This window comes from Penicillium griseofulvum, assembly GCF_001561935.1.
Source record: "Penicillium griseofulvum strain PG3 chromosome Unknown contig_80, whole genome shotgun sequence".
In the NCBI taxonomy this organism is placed as follows: Eukaryota; Fungi; Ascomycota; class Eurotiomycetes; order Eurotiales; family Aspergillaceae; genus Penicillium; species Penicillium griseofulvum.
In genome coordinates this window covers 5420741-5440317 of record NW_024467471.1, presented here as the reverse complement: position 1 = coordinate 5440317, position 19577 = coordinate 5420741, and the positions used below count along the sequence as shown (strand labels likewise).

Sequence of the window (19577 nt, the reverse complement as noted above, 5' to 3'; positions counted from 1 at the left end):
GAGTGTCTAGGGAGATTTCATGTCAAACCATTATGCGAATGCCTGTCCAGTAGGGTCGCCCTGAACTGCGCCCTGTACCAGGGCTTCCCCGGCGTCGTTTCCTTGTTCAATGTTGTGGAAGTCAAGAATTTCGGAGTACCTATGTGGAAAGTCAGTAAAAGATAATTGTGGCGCGGTAACAAGTCAAGCGACATACATCATGATCTTCCAAGTATCTACGGGCAGATCGGCATCATTGAATGACCAATCGAACTTCTCTTGCGCGACAGGCTCGTCGGTCGGGTCATGGTATGGCGCCAGGTACTCATGTGCTAATGCTTCGGGGGCTTGGATGCGCTTCTTCGGGTTGAAAACCAGCATCCGCTCGAGCAGATCAACAGCTAGAAAAAAAAAGAGACAGATTAGCGTGGTGCCCATAACCCCAAAGTGGGCTCAGATATCACATACCATCGGCATCGGCGTTCTTGAATTTATTTGCGAGGGGTTGGCGCTCGCGCTTTGGTAAGGACTTGACAAATCTGAGGGTCTGCATCATCGAATATTAGCATATTTTCGTATTTTGCCAAAAGGATAACTACTCACATTCTCGCTACAGATGGTCTGGATCACGTCATCGGGAGGAGTACCAAGCAGCTCCGTAATGATCGAGAACTGGTTGACATGGTCCTTTCCGGGGAACAACGGCTTTCCTTCCAACATTTCAGCGAAGATGCAACCCGCACTCCAGATGTCAACTTCGACATCATACTTTTGCCAAGTAAGCATGATCTCAGGCGCGCGATAGTATCGTGTTGAAACATAGCCGGTCATTTGGGGGTCCTGGATGCGGGCAAGGCCAAAGTCGCAGATTTTCAGATCACAGTTCTCGTTAATCAGGATGTTACTAGGTTTCAGATCCCGATGGACCACACCGGCAGAGTGAACGTATTTCAAGCCACGCTATCAAAAAAGTTAGATTCTGACCCGGATGTTATTCCCGTGGGAATCTTACCAGAATTTGGTATAAGAAGTACTGAATGAATTGCTTTTCAAGAGGTCGTGAAGTAAGAAGTCGGTGGAGGTCAGTTCCCAGAAGTTCGGTGACGAAGTAGCTGTGATCATTAGTATATCAACCCCGCCTTGCAGATAAGGGGGGACATACATGTCTTCCAAAGGCGAAATGAAAATGTCACTCAAGCTGATAATCTGTAGAATGTCAGCAAAGGAGTATAGTCAATTTATTTGATGGAGTACGGACGTTCTCGTGACGGAGATGTTTGAGCAGCTTCAGCTCCCGGTAGGTTCGTTTGGACAGAACGGGGGTACTGAAGGGCTTCATGATTTTTTTAACTGCGACTGGCTGGGCAGTCAATTGATCTTTGGCAGAACTATAATATCGATAACCTAATTAGCATGGACTTTGGCTTGGAAATGTCTTGTGCGACACAGAATGCAACATACCAGACCAGTCCGAAGGCACCCATTCCCACCGGCTGCAGTTCCGTATACCTAGAAATCAAGTTAGCATCCCTATTCCCTTGGATGCGCCTGCTAAAACACCAATAGTAAATATAGCAGGATAGGGCATTGCGAACCGGCTGGTGATCTCAAAGGTGGTGCCAAAAATCTGGGCACGCACGAATTCCGCCATGATGAAAGGTGGGGGGGGGAATGTATAATCAGAGAGATAAACAAGAAGAAATATGGAGATTCAAATAAAGAATCTCAAGTCAAGAAGCAAATGAATTTTCAAAGAAAGAAGAAAGGGGTCGCGAAGGAAAGCAAGTGTGTTGGCAACAGATGTGGGGAAGGGACTGAAAAGCGCAGAAAACAAGGCCGATGACGTTGGCGAAGCCCAGTTTTATGCGGATGACTCAGCAAGCCACTGCCCCCCCAGGTGCTTTATAGGTTATATTAAAATGAGAATTTCTTATTGCTTATTAGAATATCTAATGATTTAATACATCTTCTTTGCATTTCTTCTCTACAATTCATATATATTCTATTTGTTGATTTGTGTGAACTTCCAAGGTTGCCCTCGCTCCACTACCACGCGGCCCAGACCCTGGTCTTATACCGGAAGAAGTTTCCCTTGAACGATCGCTTTGATATATTTGATATGGGATATAGAACTTATATACAGTCAGATTGGATAAGAATTATCCACTTTATGTATTAATCTTGATTTACTTTAACCCGCCCAAAAAAAAAACCAATATACAGAGAGTTCTTGGGCCCTTTATTCAGAACCTTGGCAGGTCAGAGTACAACCCCTCACCTTCAATATCCTTAGGCAGACATGATAATCATGAGAATTTATCAACTCTACATGAATATAAGCTATGTATACCTACCCGGGGCTCTCTCTGATGCTCTTATAGGTCAGGTGGACTGTCCCGGCTCACATTGACCTGCATAAGGGAGACACCATCTAGAACACTACACTTCAGTATATCAAATGCACATTCTTTCTACAAACTAGGCCAATCAAGTTCTACATTTTGTGAGGTGATCTTATCGCTAAATAGTTGCACATTGCGTGTATATATATATATATACTTACATATATATATCAACTACGAACCTACACCCAACTCTAATAGCCATGTACAATGCAACCCTGAAGGAAATTAACTAGAGACATTGGCTCAAACATGAGTTTTAAGAGGGATACTTGAGTCTTGTCACTAATCGTGTCGTCTAATGTGGATGTGAATCTGGCGGCTGAGGCATGTGAAACAATGCCCACGCTACTGCCAACATAATATGTAACTGCAGACATGCAACAAAGACATTTGAATGATGTGATGGCTGGTTAGAAGTGCAACTCATTTTAAACTCTGGAGTTACCTTTCGGGGTTTCATATGCCTTGTAGGTACCTGATAGAAGAGGACATGTCCTTATACATATACATTGTGGAAATATATCTAACTCCTGACTTTCTGTGATTATCTACCTCTACTTCATACCTCTGAGATGTTAATAACACCAACACCACCAAGGCACTCTCCCAAGCCTTCTGTACATCTGTCCACAAGGCTGAATTGAGTTCCGTGTTACAAGGGGAGATGTGGCCAGTACCCAGCTAGCTCACCGCATATCTTAAGCCAACACCTCCAAGTTTGAAAACGCAGTTAATTTAAATAGATAATAGGTTCAAGTACTCTCAATATATAAAGAATTAGATACACACCGAACCCAAGGTTGGAAGACCAACCCCGCGCTGCCTGAGGCATTAAATTTTGCGTCACACTCCACTTTTAAGCTCCAGAGTGGGTTGAAAAGTGTATGAAACGGAGTACTGAAGTCCTATTAAAGATTTGTAGGTAAATCTATAAATCTATACAAAAAAAGATCCGAATTGATATCGGATTGCACGGGTCCGGTGGCGCCCCGTTTAATTAGCAGTTTTCGTCGCTTAAACAGCGTTTATAGGATTTAAAGAGAATTTAATACTAGATCATACCCTATACGATCGGAACGTGCTTTCCCCCGGGTTTTCATTACCTACATAATACCTATATATAACTTAGGTAGTTTGAAACAAAATATATAATACATCACTTAAACACTAATAATAATATAAAAAAAAAAAGAAAAAAAAAGAAAGGAATGAAATTGGATTACATTACCTTGGAAATGTAAGCTGAACCGTACATGTTTCTTACATTTCTTACCTTCTCCTCTCCACTCTTTCCCCCCCCCAGCATGACGATGGTCGCACTCTCTCTTCTTTAAACTTCTTCCATTTATTACACTTACTCTATACTCGTACCCTTTTTTTTTATTTTATTCTCTCATCCGAGAACATCCCTTCTCCGCGTTTACCCACTTCCGCCCCCATCTTCCCTACCCGAAACCCAACGTCTCCCCTTCGCAACTCAGCCTCAACCTTTCGCCTTCACCATCTCCAAGGTCCCACTTCGATTTCCAATCTATATCGCTATTTCTACACATCGCACTGAGATCCTTCTATCCTCGTCTGTGGCGCTTGTTTTCACAAGCGAAGGCTCCGGCCGTCTTGACCGGCACATTTTGTTCTCGCGCGCGGTTGATGAATCTCCTCCCTGCTGGTCTGGGTCACTGACGATTCCACCATGGGGTCGTGTTTCAGCTCAGAGTCCACTGGGGACGCGGATCAGAAAAAACGAAGCCAACAGATCGATCGCAAGCTAGAAGAAGATTCTAGGCGACTACGGAAAGAATGCAAGATCCTTCTTTTGGGTAGGTAGCCTGGTACTCCATTGGAAGGAATTATAACTCACGTCAAAACCAGGATCCGGAGAAAGCGGAAAATCAACGATTGTAAAGCAGATGAAGATTATCCACCAAAATGGTTACACCGTGGAAGAACTCTCCTTATATCGATTGACCGTTTACAAGAATCTCCTGGATTGCGCCAAGGCCCTCATCGGAGCATACCACTATCTCCAACTCGAACCGTCCAGCCAGAAGGTGCAGGACTACATTACATTTTTGGAAGATTACAACGTGGACCCCGATCCCAACACTCCGCTCGATTCGAAAGTGGGCGATGCCATCACATATCTCTGGAACGACCCGTGTACATCAACAGTTCTGGAACATCAAAATGAGTTTTATTTGATGGATTCAGCGCCCTAGTAAGTCCGATCATGTCTCCCGATCTCAAAGCTGAGTTCTTACCCGTCAGTTTCTTCGAGGAAGCGAAACGAATAACGGCCGCCGATTACGTTCCGGATGTTTCAGATGTGCTTCGGGCGCGAACGAAGACGACCGGTATCTATGAGACACGCTTCACAATGGGCCAGTTGAGCATACAGTACGTGGCGGCAGTCTTGGACACTCACGATTTGGGATATGTCTAACCAGCTATAGCATGTTTGATGTGGGCGGCCAGCGCAGTGAGCGAAAGAAATGGATCCATTGCTTCGAAAACGTGACATCCATTATCTTTTGCGTTGCGCTCAGTGAATATGATCAAGTGCTTTTGGAAGAAAGCAATCAGGTATGAGGCTTCGTTACACCCGAGCATCCTATACCGAAGCTGACACACTTGATAGAATCGTATGATGGAAAGTTTGGTTCTCTTCGACTCCGTGGTCAACTCTCGGTGGTTCATGCGGACAAGTATCATCCTTTTCCTGAACAAAGTCGATTTGTTCCGCTTGAAGCTGCCTCGATCACCGCTGAGCAACTACTTTCCCGATTACTCGGGCGGCAACGATGTACACCGTGCCGCCAAGTACCTTCTCTGGCGATTCAACCAGGTGAATCGTGCACACTTGAACCTATACCCACAGTGAGTTCGCCTGATCTCAACAGTGCCAGTTGTCGCGCACCGTTTCTGACTTGATTTTTCTTTAGTCTTACCCAAGCGACTGATACCTCGAATATCCGTTTGGTGTTCGCAGCAGTCAAAGAGACTATCCTGCAGAATGCCTTGAAAGACTCGGGTATTCTATAGTCGAAATGTACCCCGAGGACCCCAGTCACATGTCCTCCTGTGCACACGCACACTTTCCCTCTCAATCCGACCTTACGACCACACACACCGTCCCTATCTCTCAATGTCGCCCTCGGTGTTTTCTTGATTCCCCTCAGGAGACTGCCTGAACAGTCCTCCAACGATCCCTCATACCATACCCTTTTTCGTCCTTTTTTTGCTTTTGACCAGCTGTAGGCGTTGATGGCGCCTTATATGGCTTTCTCGGCTGATTTCCCAGGCGCTTTGGTCTGGGAATATCCCTTTTGGTACTTAATGTGGTTTTTCCCTAAACAAGGGTCTATGTTCCATAAAGGTCTCAGTAGCATGCTCAGGCAGTGAACTATGTTACTGTTTCTGTTCCATGTGCCTTTTTCTTAAGCTCCGGAATGTATCATCCTGAAAATGCCGGGAAGAACCCCCGGTGGAATTGAATACTCTCCGGACTTTTCTTTTCTTTTTTTTTTTCGTGTACTCGATATTTGTGGGTATGCAGGCCAATGGGGTTTATGTTTCCTTTTCATATGTTTTCTTTGCCTCTCCAGGTCTGTTCCCAGTTCCTTGCATACCATGGCGGTTTTCTTGTTTCCGTTCCACGTTCTGCTCTGATATTCCCTCTGCTAATCTCCGTTTTATATGTTTTTCTGCGTTTTTATCCCCCCTTATTAAATATCACTATTAACCCATCCCAAGCAGTTCCACGTCTGATGCTTTTCTGAATTTCTTTGTTTTTGTTAAGCTGTCCTTCAGCGTTGTTTCAACTTTCAGAGGACTGTTATTCTATCTTGTATAGACCCGATCCCGGGATTGCCGAGCATGGGCCTCGTGTCAGGCGCCCCCGGAGCTTGGTCGGAAGGGAGTTGTCCGGGCTTATGCATAGCCGAGCCTCCCGATGTCAATATATAAATTATTCCATTTGACTTTGCTTTTACCTGTAGATCTGATTAGTGTAGAGGGCAGCTTTGAGAACCTGCTATGGTTGGATAGCAAACTCCTAGCTCCGATGGGTTAATATCCACTTCGTGAGATAAACGGTAGAAGCACCTCAACAAGGAATCAGGAAATATATAGTATCCCTTCCAGTCTACAACATTTTCCTGAGGGCTCCGGCATTATATCCAAAGTTCTCGTGCAGAGTCCAGACCACAGAATCCCTGCGCCCCATTCCCACCACCCACTTCATAACAACCAAGTCCTACTAACGATTTTCCCGATAAAAGAGTTCCAAGGACGCGGGCTAGAACATCTTGAACGCATACACCGCCTGTAATTCATTTGGGCCCAGGTTCAAGAGTAAGTCACGGGAGGCACTAGGGCCTCGTCGGTGCACACAGTACGTGCTTCATGCAATGCGTCTGTGCGTTCGCGGGGTATCTAGGTTTGCAGGGTGAAGTTCGGTGAGCTCGGAAGTTGACTTATAAAGAAGTATAGGAAAATCAATTATGTTGTATGTTGGTTGAAGGTGAGATCAACGGGTTTTCGGGAGAGGAACAGGTGGAGCCGAGAACCGGATCCGAAATGGGCCTTTAAAGGCCCAGGGCCATGGCGGGTTGAAGTGCCTTTTATATTATAAAGGGCATTTTTATGCGAAAGAGAAATAGACATGGCATGATATGTCTCATATATCATCACATGTATTCAAAATCAGGTATTATAGGAGCTAAGAAGTTATATGACGTACTTCTCTATGTAGTACTCCAGAAACAGCCTGAAAAGGAGAAAAGGAATAAAAAGTAAAAGAACTAAAAAAAGGTCAGTGTCACTCGAAATGTCATGACTACAAGGTCCTTCCCCTCTTTCTCTGTACCTCTTTCTCTCTCTTTTTTTTTTGTGAACCTTCCTACTTACTGCTCTCACCCAATTTAATTCCATCTTTCATCATGTCAACGAACACAGTTGACCCAGAGCTACCAAGCGAACCTCGTCGGGAGCGTAGATCTTCCTTCGGAGCTCCTATTGCAGACCTCCAAGGTCCTGTCGGTCCGGGATTCAGTCGTCCCAAACACAAGCGTACATTCACTGGCCTTGGTCCCGCTGAGATCAAAACTGTGGAAGCTAGCATTCCTGAGCCACTGCGAGAGGCGTGAGTACCTTCCTTCTATACTTGCTTCATAGTTGGGCTAACCATATAATCCTGCAGCTGGAGAAAACATGTAGGTTGAGACAAAACTGGAGATTCGATTCTAGAAGACTAATGCGAGTCAAATTAGTCGGCCACTGAATTCAACACTAAAGAAGAATTCGAGGTGAGTCTGGCTTGTGTTAGTATTTGATACTTCGGGTCTAATGTATCTTATAGAAAGATCTCGTCCGCCATATTGAAACAACCCTCGCTCGGTCGATGTACAATTGCGATGAGTTGTATGTGCGTTGTGTCTTTCATTCGAGCTTTTGCTGACTTGGGCTTTGTATAGGGCCGCATACTCTGGAACCGCCCTTGCATTCAGAGACAGGTTGATCATCGAGTGGAACAAGACTCAGCAGCGTCAGACTTTCAAGGATCAGAAGCGAGTCTACTGTAAGTGATCAGCTCGGTGGCAGAAGACAATGGCTAATCGCCGTAGATTTGTCTCTTGAGTTCCTTATGGGACGTACATTGGACAATGCTATGCTGAATGTTGGCTTGAAGGATGCTGCTCGAGGTAAGCGCTAGGAGGATCTATGACCTGTATTATTGCTGATGATTCTAGATGGATTGAGCGATCTCGGATTCCGTATCGAGGACGTCATCAACCAGGAGCACGATGCAGCATTAGGCAACGGTGGTCTGGGTCGCCTGGCAGCGTGCTTCTTGGACAGTATGGCGACGCTGAACTACCCAGCCTGGGGTTACGGGTTGCGTTACCGCTATGGTATCTTCAAGCAGGAGATTGTCGATGGCTATCAGGTGGAGGTTCCAGACTACTGGCTGGACAACAACCCTTGGGAGTTCCCCCGTCACGAAATCACAGTCGACATCCAGTTCTATGGTAACGTCAAAAAATACCAGGATGAGAACGGCAGGATCTTGAACTCGTGGGAGGATGGTGAGATTGTTCAAGCCATCGCATATGATGTTCCCATCCCCGGGTACGGCACGAAGACTACCAACAACCTTCGTCTGTGGTCTAGCAAGGCCAGTAGCGGAGAGTTTGACTTCCAGAAGTTTAATGCCGGAGACTATGAAAGCGCAGTGGCCGACCAGCAAAGGGCGGAAACAATCTCAGCTGTTCTCTACCCCAATGATAACCTCGAGCGAGGCAAAGAACTGCGTCTGAAGCAGCAGTACTTCTGGTGCGCTGCCTCGTTGTTTGACATTGTTCGGCGGTTCAAGAAGACAAAACGGGCCTGGAGCGAGTTCTCTGATCAGGTTGCTATCCAGCTTAACGACACCCACCCAGCCCTTGCAATTGTAGAGTTGCAGCGCATCTTGATTGACAAGGAGGGACTGGAATGGGATGAGGCGTGGCAGATTGTGACCAAGACCTTCGGGTATACTAATCACACTGTCCTCCCCGAGGCCCTGGAGAAATGGTCTGTTCCGCTGATGCAAAACCTGCTTCCGCGACACTTGCAAATCATCTACGAGATCAATCTGTTCTTCTTGCAATCCGTTGAAAAGCGATTCCCCAATGACCGGGATATCCTGTCGCGTGTCTCCATCATCGAAGAGTCGCATCCCAAGATGGTGCGCATGGCCTACCTGGCCATCATTGGCTCTCACAAAGTCAACGGTGTGGCTGAGCTGCATTCAGACCTGCTCAAGACCACTCTCTTCAAAGACTTTGTGAAGATCTATGGACCAGACCGTTTCACTAATGTTACCAATGGTATCACCCCGAGACGCTGGCTCCACCAGGCCAACCCCAGATTGTCTGATTTGATCGCAACGAAGCTTGGAGGCTATCAGTTCCTAAAGGATCTCACTATTTTGGACAGGTTAGAGGCCTTTATCGACGACAAGGCTTTCCGCGAGGAGTGGGCTGCCATTAAGCGGGAGAATAAACTGCGCCTAGCCGAACACATTAAGGCCACCACAGGATACGATGTCAACCCCAATGCCCTCTTTGACGTGCAGGTGAAGCGTATCCACGAGTACAAGCGTCAGCAGCTCAACATCTTTGGAGTTATACACCGCTACTTGAGCATCAAAGCCATGTCAGCAGAAGAGAAGAAGAAAGTAGTACCCCGAGTTTCCATCTTCGGAGGCAAAGCAGCCCCTGGTTACTGGATGGCAAAGACAATTATTCATCTTATCAACAAGGTGGCCGATGTCGTGAACAAGGACCCGGAGATTGGCGACCTTTTGAAGGTTATCTTCATCGCCGATTACAACGTCAGCAAGGCGGAGATTATCTGCCCTGCTTCGGATATCAGCGAGCACATCTCAACCGCCGGTACCGAAGGCAGTGGCACGAGTAACATGAAGTTCGTCCTGAACGGCGGTCTGATCATTGGCACCTGTGATGGAGCCAACGTAAGTCTTCTTTCGCTTATATCCAACTTCGGTTCTAACCCAACTTGCAGATCGAGATCACCCGCGAAATCGGCGAACAGAACATCTTCCTCTTCGGTAATCTCGCTGAAGACGTCGAGGACTTGCGTCACAGACATTTCTACGGCGACTTCAAGCTAGACCCACAGCTAGAGCGTGTCTTCGACGCAATCAAGGACAACATGTTCGGTGATAAAGCTGACTTTGCCGCGCTCACAAGCTCCATCGAAGAGCACGGCGACTACTACCTCGTCTCGGATGATTTCAACTCCTACATCACCACCCACGAGATGGTCGACGAGGCATTCCAGAATCAGGAGGAGTGGCTTGCCAAATCGATTTCTTCTGTCGCGCGCATGGGATTCTTCTCTATGGATCGCGTTACTGATGAGTACGCTGATAGTATCTGGAATATCGAGCCTCTGGATGTTACGGACTAGACAGACTGGTTTAACATAGGCAGTGCTTTGTCTTGCATTTTTTTTTGATGATTCAAATGCGTTTTTTAATTGGTTACGAACTCATCAGCATCAGTTTATCAATATCTCTAGCATTAATAGTATATCAATTATATCGATTCTCTTCTATGCTCAATTCTATGAGTCATCCAGCTAACCATTCCAAGGTTCAAAGATATTCATTGATATTTATGCCATTGATCATAAGACTATATACAATTGGACTATGCACAACTTGGTATCTATACAAACTAATCCCAATATACAGCACCGTGTACAAACCCAAAGATCCAACCTCAAGGCAGTAATGACAAAAAATATCGAACACCCACTCCATGCCAGTGAAACGAAAACCCAACATGAAACATCAAACCATAATACGTCAAAAATCCCCCAATAAAAACCTATTCCTTAATTGTCTCCGGCTGCTTAGGCTGCGAGAAATAATCCGGCCAAAGCGCCATCTTTTCATCCTGCGAAGGCGTAGCCGTAGCCAAAAGCGTCGGAACCTATAACAATCAGTAAAAATCCCCAAACAAGTTCAGAAAGGATAAAACGTACAGCTTCCTTACTAGAAATCCTCCTCCACATATTCGCACGCGGGTTATACCGCACCGGTTTCCCAACACCACCCGTCTTCCGCTGATCCTCAAGACTAATAGCCTCAACCTCCTTCTTGATCTGCGAGAAATCATCAAAAGGAGTATACTCAATCCCATGTTCGATGCAGTACTCTTCGAGTCGCAGACCCCGTCGAGCAAAGAGAACATCTGCTTCACGCGCCGCGGCAAGATCAGACACGCCGTCGCCGATAAATACAATTAGCGGGATTTCATCGGGCTCGCATTCAGCTTGGGCTTTTTCGCGCGCTTGATTCACGCTCGCGCCCTTGTCGTGGCCTGAGTCGGTATTGTCGCGCCAGACGGGTTTCCAGGGGATACCGCCTGGAGCATCTAGGTCGTTTGCGACGATTTCAATTGAGGAGGCCTGGGGAAGGTTAGTGGGTGGGATACTTGGAGTGGATATCTGGCATAGGTGGAGTATTATCGTACCTCTTCTGCGCCTAGGAAGAGATCTAGGGTGCGCTGGAGAACGGGTTTTAGGCCTGCGCTGATTACGTTGAAGGGGAAGCCTTCGGCGACGCAGTATTGGTGGAATTCGCGGAAGCCGGAGTCGAGTTTGAGGTGTTTTTCCATGAGTTCGAAGCCGTCGCCGAAGGGGATGGTGAGGGATCCCCACATGTCATCTGAAATTTCGCGGAAAGTGCGTTCGCCGGTCTTGAATTGTTCTTCGAGTTTGTTGCGGTAGGCTGCGCCGCAACCGAGGTTGTCGACTAGGACATGGCCGGTGTCTTGGAGGAAGATTGTGCCGTCGAAGTCTGGGGTTGTTAGGTTGGTTTTGTTATATGGATTTAGGGCTTGGTGGTCGGGATTGGAGGGCATAGGGGTTATAGGGCATAAGGGATAGGGGAAGTAAAAGGGATTTACATACCAGAGAAGATGATGATCTTTCTCTTTTGATGAGGATTTGTCTGTGAGGTAGCCATTTTGGGTATATGTATAAAAGGGTTTGTTTTATAGGGGTGTGTATATATGGGGGGCGGGGAATGGTTTATATAGATGTAAAAAGGAATTGAAGCAAAATGGCCAAGTCACGATCCTAAAAGAACCTGGTATTTCGTGGCAAACAAGATAGACAGAGAAAATGACGTAGGGATCCCTAACGACATCAGTGTGGGCCAAAGGGGGGCTCATCTTAAACATCGTGAGATTTCATTGATATGACAGGCGTTGATTGGTTGTTAAGGAATTGTGGTCCAAAAAAACTCATAAATGCCGAATAGTGGAAAACCGAGGTCAAGTGTTTGATGAGATTGGTCAATATAATTGGAAGTGGATGCATAATACATCATCGATTTCATTTCAACGCTAAAGAGAATGATATATGGCTGTATTGGAGTACTTAAAACGTGCAAGGATCTAAGCCGTTAATTCGGCAACCCGACGTTCTAATTCCGGGACAGCTCGTAATTGCAAGTCCAATTCTTCTTTCTCACTGTGAAAATAGTTAAGAACTCGATCGGTTAAATCGGATCGGAGAAACTTACTCTTCAAGTTTTAACCGGCGCTCCCAGTCTAGACCAGTGAAAATATATCCGCCCTCTCCATCAAACTGCAAGATCTTCTGGTGATACTTCCAGAGACTGCGTCGGTGCGAAACAGTCATGAGGGTGGTGCCAAGTTTCTTGGCTGTCTCATACATGACCTTCTCAATTTCCAACGTCACTGAAGATGTGCATTCGTCTAAAATGGCAAACTTAGGTCGGTGATAGAACAACCGAGCCATAGCAATGCGCTGCTGCAGACCACCGGATAGCACGTCGCGCCATTCTTCCTCTGCATCCCAGCCCCCAGGACGGTCTACGACAGACGCAATTTCAACCACTGACAGGATATCGTAGAGATCAGCATCAGTGACACCCTTGGCACGCATTTCACGCACTCCATCTGGGTAAATCACTTGCTGCCTCAGGGTACCACGGGAAAGATAAGGTCGCTGAGGAATGTAGAAAATATCCTGGAAAGGCGGTTTCTTCACGGTGCCTCCATATACCGGCCAGAGCCCGCCCAAGATTCGGAAGAGAGACGATTTGCCGCACCCGTTGGGTCCGACGATCAGAAGATGGTCGCCCGGGTTGACGGTGAAGGACAGTTTACGCACCAATACGTCACCGTTCGGGGATACGATCGGTACGTCGGTGAACTCAATTGCATCGCTTTCTATGACTGTACCCCGACCAGATAGAACCTCTGCATTCTCTTCTGTGGAAGCGGAAGATACCAACTTTTTCTCAAACCTTCCAGCGAGGAGATCGTCCATCACTTCCAGTAATGAGGAGACACGCGAAGTGTAGCCAGCCAGTTCCGAGATCTCTTTGTAGGAGAACATCAATCGGCCAAAGGCATCCGAGGAGGAAAGCAACATTCGACGATTGGTGACGAAGCCTGGGAGTAATTAGAATGTAAAAATTCAACATGAAACGACAACAACTTACTTTCAGTGTGATCACCCATGCTGCGGTTAGCCTGACCAGGAATCTTGAAGAAGACAGGTACACTACAGAGAACCAAGCCCATGGCTCCCCAGAAATACTTGATCACAAAGTCCTCCATGAATCCATGGTAAAGCCGTCGGCGCAAAATGCGGTTCACATGCTTGATCAATGTGAAATAACCCTTGTCCAGGGTATCCTTCTCGGCCTCGTGGCCATGGTAAAGCGCGACTTCTTCGTTGTAATCAATAAGCCGCGAATGAAGGAAACGGAACTCGCCCTCCAGCCGGGCCTCATCGGCAACATATTTGCCAAATGGTGGAGTCAACATCCGCATAACATTGGCGGACAGCTGCACTAGCAGACTCATGATGAACAACCCTTCGCCTCCCACATTCTTGGAGAGCGAATAGTTGTAAATAACCATATCGAGAATGGGCTTAGCTAAATTGGAATAGAGTTCTGCCAGACTGTCCGAGAAGCGAGACACATCAACCGTGACGAGCTGGTCGGGATTCTTTATTCGGTCGTCCAGGGCGGAGATGGCATAGAAAGTCATGTTAGACAAATACTTCTCATGGATATAGTCCGTGAGGCGCTTGCGATAGCTGAGAGCAAGCTTGCATTGATGATAGGAGAGCTGATACAGAAAGTGTCGAGTTAGCAAATGTATTGAACGGTCGCATATCACCACAGGGCCGAAATTTGGGTCCCATCACCGGGGGACTTACCATAGAATTAGTGAAAGTAGCAGGGACAGCCACAATCATCCACCAGACAAGACCGAGCAAGAAATCCTTCCCTTTTCCGCGCACCAAGTTACTCACAAGCTTTCCGTCCAGCTCGGCGACATACAAACTAAGTAGCGTCCGCAGCACCAAGAAGACACTGTGGCTCACCAGCAGTCGTAGCTCTTTGCTTCGCCATCCTGGTATGACGATTTTCAGTAAACGAAGCAAGTTCTTGAAGAATTCCCGGTTGATCTCCACGCGCTTCTTCCGGGGCTGTTCCTCATCGCCTAGACTGCTGGTGCCGGGCCGTCGACGCAGCTCTACTTGCTGTGACGCGGCTTTCTGTTCGGAAATGGCATTATGGATTCGTTTGGCGAGTGCGGCGAAGAGGGCGAGATATACGGCGCGTGAGATTCGGGTTCGGTTTCGTAGGTAGAGGGTTGTTAGGCTAGAGAGGATCTGCTTGATGGACCGTTCGGGCGGTAATAGTTTTGACTGAACGGCCATGGCGGAGCTGTTGAGTGCTATCAGCCAGACTCAGGCTCATACATGTCCGCTGTTGGAGTTGAAGGAGAGGAGAAAGGTGCCATTGCCATGACGGAGGTGACATGTGATACCCCAGGAAACTGGGGGACGTTCAGCCGAGGAACCCACTCTTTAACTCTTCAGGTAATCTCACTCTGGGCATCGGCGATTTATCTTTATTGAAGCTTTTATTATTTTAAATAAATGGATCTATTCAAATTAAATACATAGTCTTATAGCAAATCCTGAGATAGGGCATTAGAATTTCATGTATCAAGGGGAGAAAACATGTTGGCCTAAGGCAGCAACACCATATTACTTGCAAAGCATTCAATGAGAATACATAGAGAAATTCCTTAATTATAAAGAGAGGCCCTGAAATAACCATATGTAAATACATAGCCATGCAAGATACAAAGTAATGGCAATGACAGTGATGCTAATGATGACAGGATACCGCCCACCGTGCCACGTATATACAAACCGGGAGTATGTGGATAATACTCAAAAGACATGCGCACATAGTGTATGTACAGGTATTATGAAACGCAAGCTTGCAAAAGAATACATAAAAGGCCAAAAACATGAATAAATATGGTAATAAATGAAAGAAAACTTAAGACGGGGACTTGCTCTCTGCTTCGGAGCCTGTCCGGAGTTCAGAATTATCCCTGGAACGGATACCACTGTTGATCTGGGCCGCAATCTGGGATTGCTTGAAACGCTCGAATCCTTCGGCATCTTGTTTCTGAGAATCATAGAGGTCATCGACGGTGGTTCCGAGATGGTTAAAGGCCATGTCGGCATCAAAGTCATCAAATTGACACAAAGACTGCTCGTCATGTAGAAGATCGAGCTTTTGCCGGAGAGCGGCAATACGTGATTTATCGTCGTCATAGTCAAAATCTTCGTCGCCGTCGCCAGGGACTAGAGATGGTTTGAGGAAGTCACGGCGGAGGTTCTGGCCAATGCGGTGAATGTGTCCTTCTTGGGAGGTCATGGCCCGGGAGTGGAGGGAAGTCATAGAGCTGGTGCGAGAAAGGCGGACCGCATATTGATCGGTGTCTTCCTCGTCGCCGCCAGTCTCATCAAGCTGACTGCTGTTCAAATTACCGCCAGCTGTGATGGAGCCATTTCCATCGTCATCACCGGAGTGTTGGGAGATGGTGTCAGGAACTGGAACAGCGGGCGGGAGTTGAGGAATAATACGAGTTTCTGGGTATTCATCTTCAAAGCGCTGGATCATCCTAGCTAAGGTCATGTCCAAAAATTGCAGGCGGCGATAGTTCGCGTCATTGCCAGCACGATCTTCGCGAATAAGAGCCGACTGGATCCGGACTCTAATGTTGCGCGCAGATTCCAGCAGATTCTTCGACATGTCGCGAGGCCGCTTAGTAGGAACACCTCGAGACTTGCGGCGTCGGGGTGTTGTGGTACCACTAGCGGGTAAAGATTGCTCCCCGAGGACATCGAGACCATGTTGGTCCAGGTTCCCAAGACAAACACCCAATGCTTTGACAACACCTGTGCCACCAATAACATAATCCTCGTCGGGAGCCGCCTCATCTTCATCATCGTAAGGCTCTTCGGAACCAACAGAATGTCCGACAATATGCTGCAAAATGTCTGGTACATGGACATCCTCAAGTGGAGAAGCAGAGCCCGAAAGCTCCTCTGCAATAGCGCCACCTTCAAGGTTCCGCAGCGAGTAAGCCACAATCTGTGATCCTAGAGCTTTGACAACTTCATTGTTTTCTGCGCTGGGCACATCGATGTCAACTGCAATGATTGTCCTTGACACACGCACAGCTGCCATCATAGACGCATATACAGCACATGCTTCTTCCTGAGCAACGGGATCTGTGGTTGACGCCAGATCCACAATCTGTTGATTCTCCAGAATGTTCAGATGACACAGGCTGGGACACTCCGGCAATACCTCAGCAAGACCAATAACATGATCCGGCGATAAGGTGACATCAGCGAGATGAAAACGCTTCAAAGAGGGCATTTTTGGCAAGAAGCGACGGAAAGCCCCCAGCGCGTTAGGCTGGGACGAGAATAACTCGCGGTTGTGCGAGAAATCGATAAACCGGAGATTATGGATCTGCGCAAGCGACTGGAGCAATGGATAAATAACCGACGGATTGAGGGAGCAATCCGCCAGACTCAGCGCATAAAGCGGTGTCTCAGGTTCAATCGCGTCTGTGATGAGATCGAGATCATCCTTTATAGCGTTGCCGCCTAGATCCAGTCCTTCACACTGTCCCGCTTTGAGGTATTCAACCACATGCTCCAGGCCATCCCTCGTCAGACCATTGTTCGCAAAGCCAAGCCTTCGCAGACCCATTTTGGTGGTCGCCTGGCAGATTTGTTTTACAGCGTCCACCGAAGGATAACACTCGCTCATGAGCAGTTCTTCAAGATGATCCCCAGCAAAGCGCTCTGCCAGGGCACTCGCGAAGACAATGCTCACATCGGCCATAGGCGACTGGGGTTGGCCCGTTGTCCCAGACCCATCGATCGCAACCTGTCCTTGTGGGAATGGAATACCCGATAAATCGATGGCCTTCAAGGATTTCGAGAGGTGAATAAAGAGACTGATGTGGCGCCATCCTTCCCGTCCGATCTTCGGGTTATCCTTCAGAGAAAGCTTTTCCACAACGCCGTATCGTTCATGATCATTGGAGTCTGGAGATTCCGGTCTTCGCGATCGTCTCCGTCGATAGCGCATCTGTTCTACCGTCTTGGTAGAAAGTAGAGCTGAAAGTATGGCTCGCACGGAAGCATCCGTCAATACACAATTTTCAAGGATGAGTTTACGGACTGGAACGACCGCGAGCCAGTCGCTGAATGTTGCCAAGTCCTGTGATGTCATCGGGAAATTGCTCAGATCCAAAGCTGCTACCGTGCCTGGTGACTCGGCCAGTGTTGATGAAGGCTTGGAGATCTCGTCAACAACTCTCTTGAGAACAGGTGTCTCACGTAGCTGGCAACAACGGCGATAGATCCGCACTGGATCGGTTGTTGGGTGACTTTGCGTTTTGGATCGAGGGGCACCTGGTGCTGGTGCTGGACCTCGGGAATACTCTTCGTCATTCTCTGCATCGAGCTGCAATGGAACCGAGCCATTCGCCACTGCTTGTCTTCGCTTTCTCTCCTTCCGTTCTTTTCGCTCTGCCTCGGACCTTTTCTTCTTCTCTTGCTTCCTTGATGGATCAGCCCCTTCTCCGCTGGGAATGGGGTCAGTAGATGGCTTGCTTCCGGTGGTATTTGTTGGTGGAGAGCTAGATTGAATCTTCGCATCACCGCTGGCCGGAGCAGGAACCGGAGCAGAAACAGGAGCCGGAGGCTCAGTTGCGTTATCCTTCTCGGCCAATGTACCCTGGGGATGCTTCAAACCCCCAGCTTCGTCTTGTTCCTTCGTCTTGAGATCGGCCTTCTTAGACTTGTGGCTATTAGACTCAGGTAGAGGCTGCCGTAATTGATTCGTTGGAGGGGCCTCCTCGTCATCGTCCCGATGAGAGATACCCGCGATTTCAACATCCACACAGAACGCAACCCGGTTGAGTTTAGCCTGGTTTAAGTCTGCGATCTTGCATCGGTGTCGATTTTGGTCAATGTTCATCACGCGACGCGGGCAGATCGAGCCATTGGGGTTCAACTTGGGCAAGCCACCCGAGTTAGATGAGAACTTGCGCAGTGCATTGTGAATGAACGATGGCCCCTTAGGTGACGACGAAGTGAAAGGATTGGAATCGTCTTTCTTCTCTTCCTCCTTGTCCTTCGGGGAATATGCGGCGCCGAATGGGTTATGCGTATCGAGAGGCGAGGTTGTCTTGGGACTTGCGGGACTGGCCTTGAGACTAGATTGCGACGGTGGTGTAGATCCAGACGAAAACTTTGAGCTCAGACTGGATATCCATGAGTTTCGCCGGCCGATGGGTTTAGGAGACGGCGTAGATGGCTTTGGCTCCTCGATTTTTTCAACTGGTGGCGGTTTGTTTTGTACTGGCGATGCGTCATTTCGGGGAGCTTGCTTCGGTTCTGAGGGTGGCGGTGTTGGGCGTGCCGGGTTGCTGTTAGAGCGAGATCTCCTGTGCGACTTAGATTGAGATATCGGCGGTTCTGACTCGGCGCCAGGCTTGTCGCTCGCTGACACTGACTTTGTGCGAGATAAATGGTCTAAAGAGAGTGTTAAAAGCTGTGCCGATCTCGGAACTCTAACACGCCGCTCATAACCTAGGGTCAGAGAAGATGCTATAGAAAGTGGCACTCACCTTTTTGTGAATGATGAAGCCAGCTCACGTCCACAGTCTGAACACCTTCCATTTTGAAATCGCTCAAAAGTCAGAAGATAAAAAGGAATGTAAACTCGTGCCCAGGAAGTCGTTGAGAGTTTATCAGCGGTGTGGCGTCGTATAAAGAGCGCAATGACTGGATAGGACTAGATCGAACGACGCATAATTGGCTGGTCCCCCACTTTCGAGTGATGATCGCAAAATATTAAAGGAGAATCAGGTGGACAATATAGCCCGATTAGAATAAGAGAACGTTGGTAATGTTGAAAATATTGGGAAATGCCGGGAAATGCTGGGAAACGTTAGGAAATGGGGAAATGCCGTATGATCTGAGCTTCAAATGCGCCCTCCACCCAATATCATATAAACAAATGCATAACTAGTAGAATGCAAGTGACTAAAATGGAGTCCGGATGCAATTAAGCAACAGAGGTGACATAAGGGGAGGCACGTGAGCATGTAACATGCAATTTACTGCAAATTTTGATTGGACATTTAAATAATTGGAGTGGAATTTTGAGGGAGGCCAAATCCGGAGAATGTTCGGATCTCCGTATAGTGGACAGCTACATCGTGGAGTCTACAGTGGATT

General features: G+C 47.5%; 6 protein-coding genes across 6 annotated transcripts; 2 read left to right on the top strand and 4 right to left on the bottom strand.

Annotated features, from left to right (window-relative positions):
- Positions 1-30: 30 nt before the first annotated feature.
- On the bottom strand, positions 31-1630 carry sakA (mitogen-activated protein kinase HOG1; the record flags this gene model as incomplete). The annotated part of the gene is made up of 9 exons (XM_040790650.1): positions 31-139; positions 197-380; positions 448-526; positions 583-939; positions 992-1091; positions 1142-1185; positions 1238-1367; positions 1441-1488; positions 1575-1630. 9 exons carry the CDS (start codon positions 1628-1630, stop codon positions 31-33), a joined length of 1107 nt encoding a protein of 368 aa, XP_040647603.1.
- Positions 1631-4077: 2447 nt separating this feature from the next.
- On the top strand, positions 4078-5426 carry gpaB (guanine nucleotide-binding protein subunit alpha gpaB; the record flags this gene model as incomplete). The annotated part of the gene is made up of 6 exons (XM_040790649.1): positions 4078-4204; positions 4257-4602; positions 4653-4781; positions 4838-4967; positions 5023-5261; positions 5327-5426. The coding sequence occupies 6 exons, from the start codon at positions 4078-4080 to the stop codon at positions 5424-5426; spliced, it is 1071 nt and encodes a 356-aa protein (XP_040647602.1).
- Positions 5427-7324: 1898 nt separating this feature from the next.
- On the top strand, positions 7325-10358 carry glpV (glycogen phosphorylase; the record flags this gene model as incomplete). The annotated part of the gene is made up of 8 exons (XM_040790648.1): positions 7325-7527; positions 7585-7597; positions 7655-7690; positions 7744-7805; positions 7859-7962; positions 8009-8086; positions 8135-9900; positions 9951-10358. The coding sequence occupies 8 exons, from the start codon at positions 7325-7327 to the stop codon at positions 10356-10358; spliced, it is 2670 nt and encodes an 889-aa protein (XP_040647601.1).
- Positions 10359-10780: 422 nt separating this feature from the next.
- PGRI_029340 (uncharacterized protein) lies at positions 10781-11922 on the bottom strand (the record flags this gene model as incomplete). The annotated part of the gene is made up of 4 exons (XM_040790647.1): positions 10781-10885; positions 10938-11363; positions 11429-11754; positions 11868-11922. 4 exons carry the CDS (start codon positions 11920-11922, stop codon positions 10781-10783), a joined length of 912 nt encoding a protein of 303 aa, XP_040647600.1.
- A 433-nt stretch (positions 11923-12355) lies between these two features.
- PGRI_029330 (ATP-binding cassette long-chain fatty acid transporter PXA2) lies at positions 12356-14666 on the bottom strand (the record flags this gene model as incomplete). Its single annotated transcript, XM_040790646.1, has 4 exons — positions 12356-12431; positions 12484-13381; positions 13432-14068; positions 14160-14666. The coding sequence occupies 4 exons, from the start codon at positions 14664-14666 to the stop codon at positions 12356-12358; spliced, it is 2118 nt and encodes a 705-aa protein (XP_040647599.1).
- A 634-nt stretch (positions 14667-15300) lies between these two features.
- On the bottom strand, positions 15301-19016 carry PGRI_029320 (putative cell wall biogenesis protein Mhp1; the record flags this gene model as incomplete). The annotated part of the gene is made up of 2 exons (XM_040790645.1): positions 15301-18869; positions 18965-19016. 2 exons carry the CDS (start codon positions 19014-19016, stop codon positions 15301-15303), a joined length of 3621 nt encoding a protein of 1206 aa, XP_040647598.1.
- Between the last annotated feature and the right edge of the window lie 561 nt (positions 19017-19577).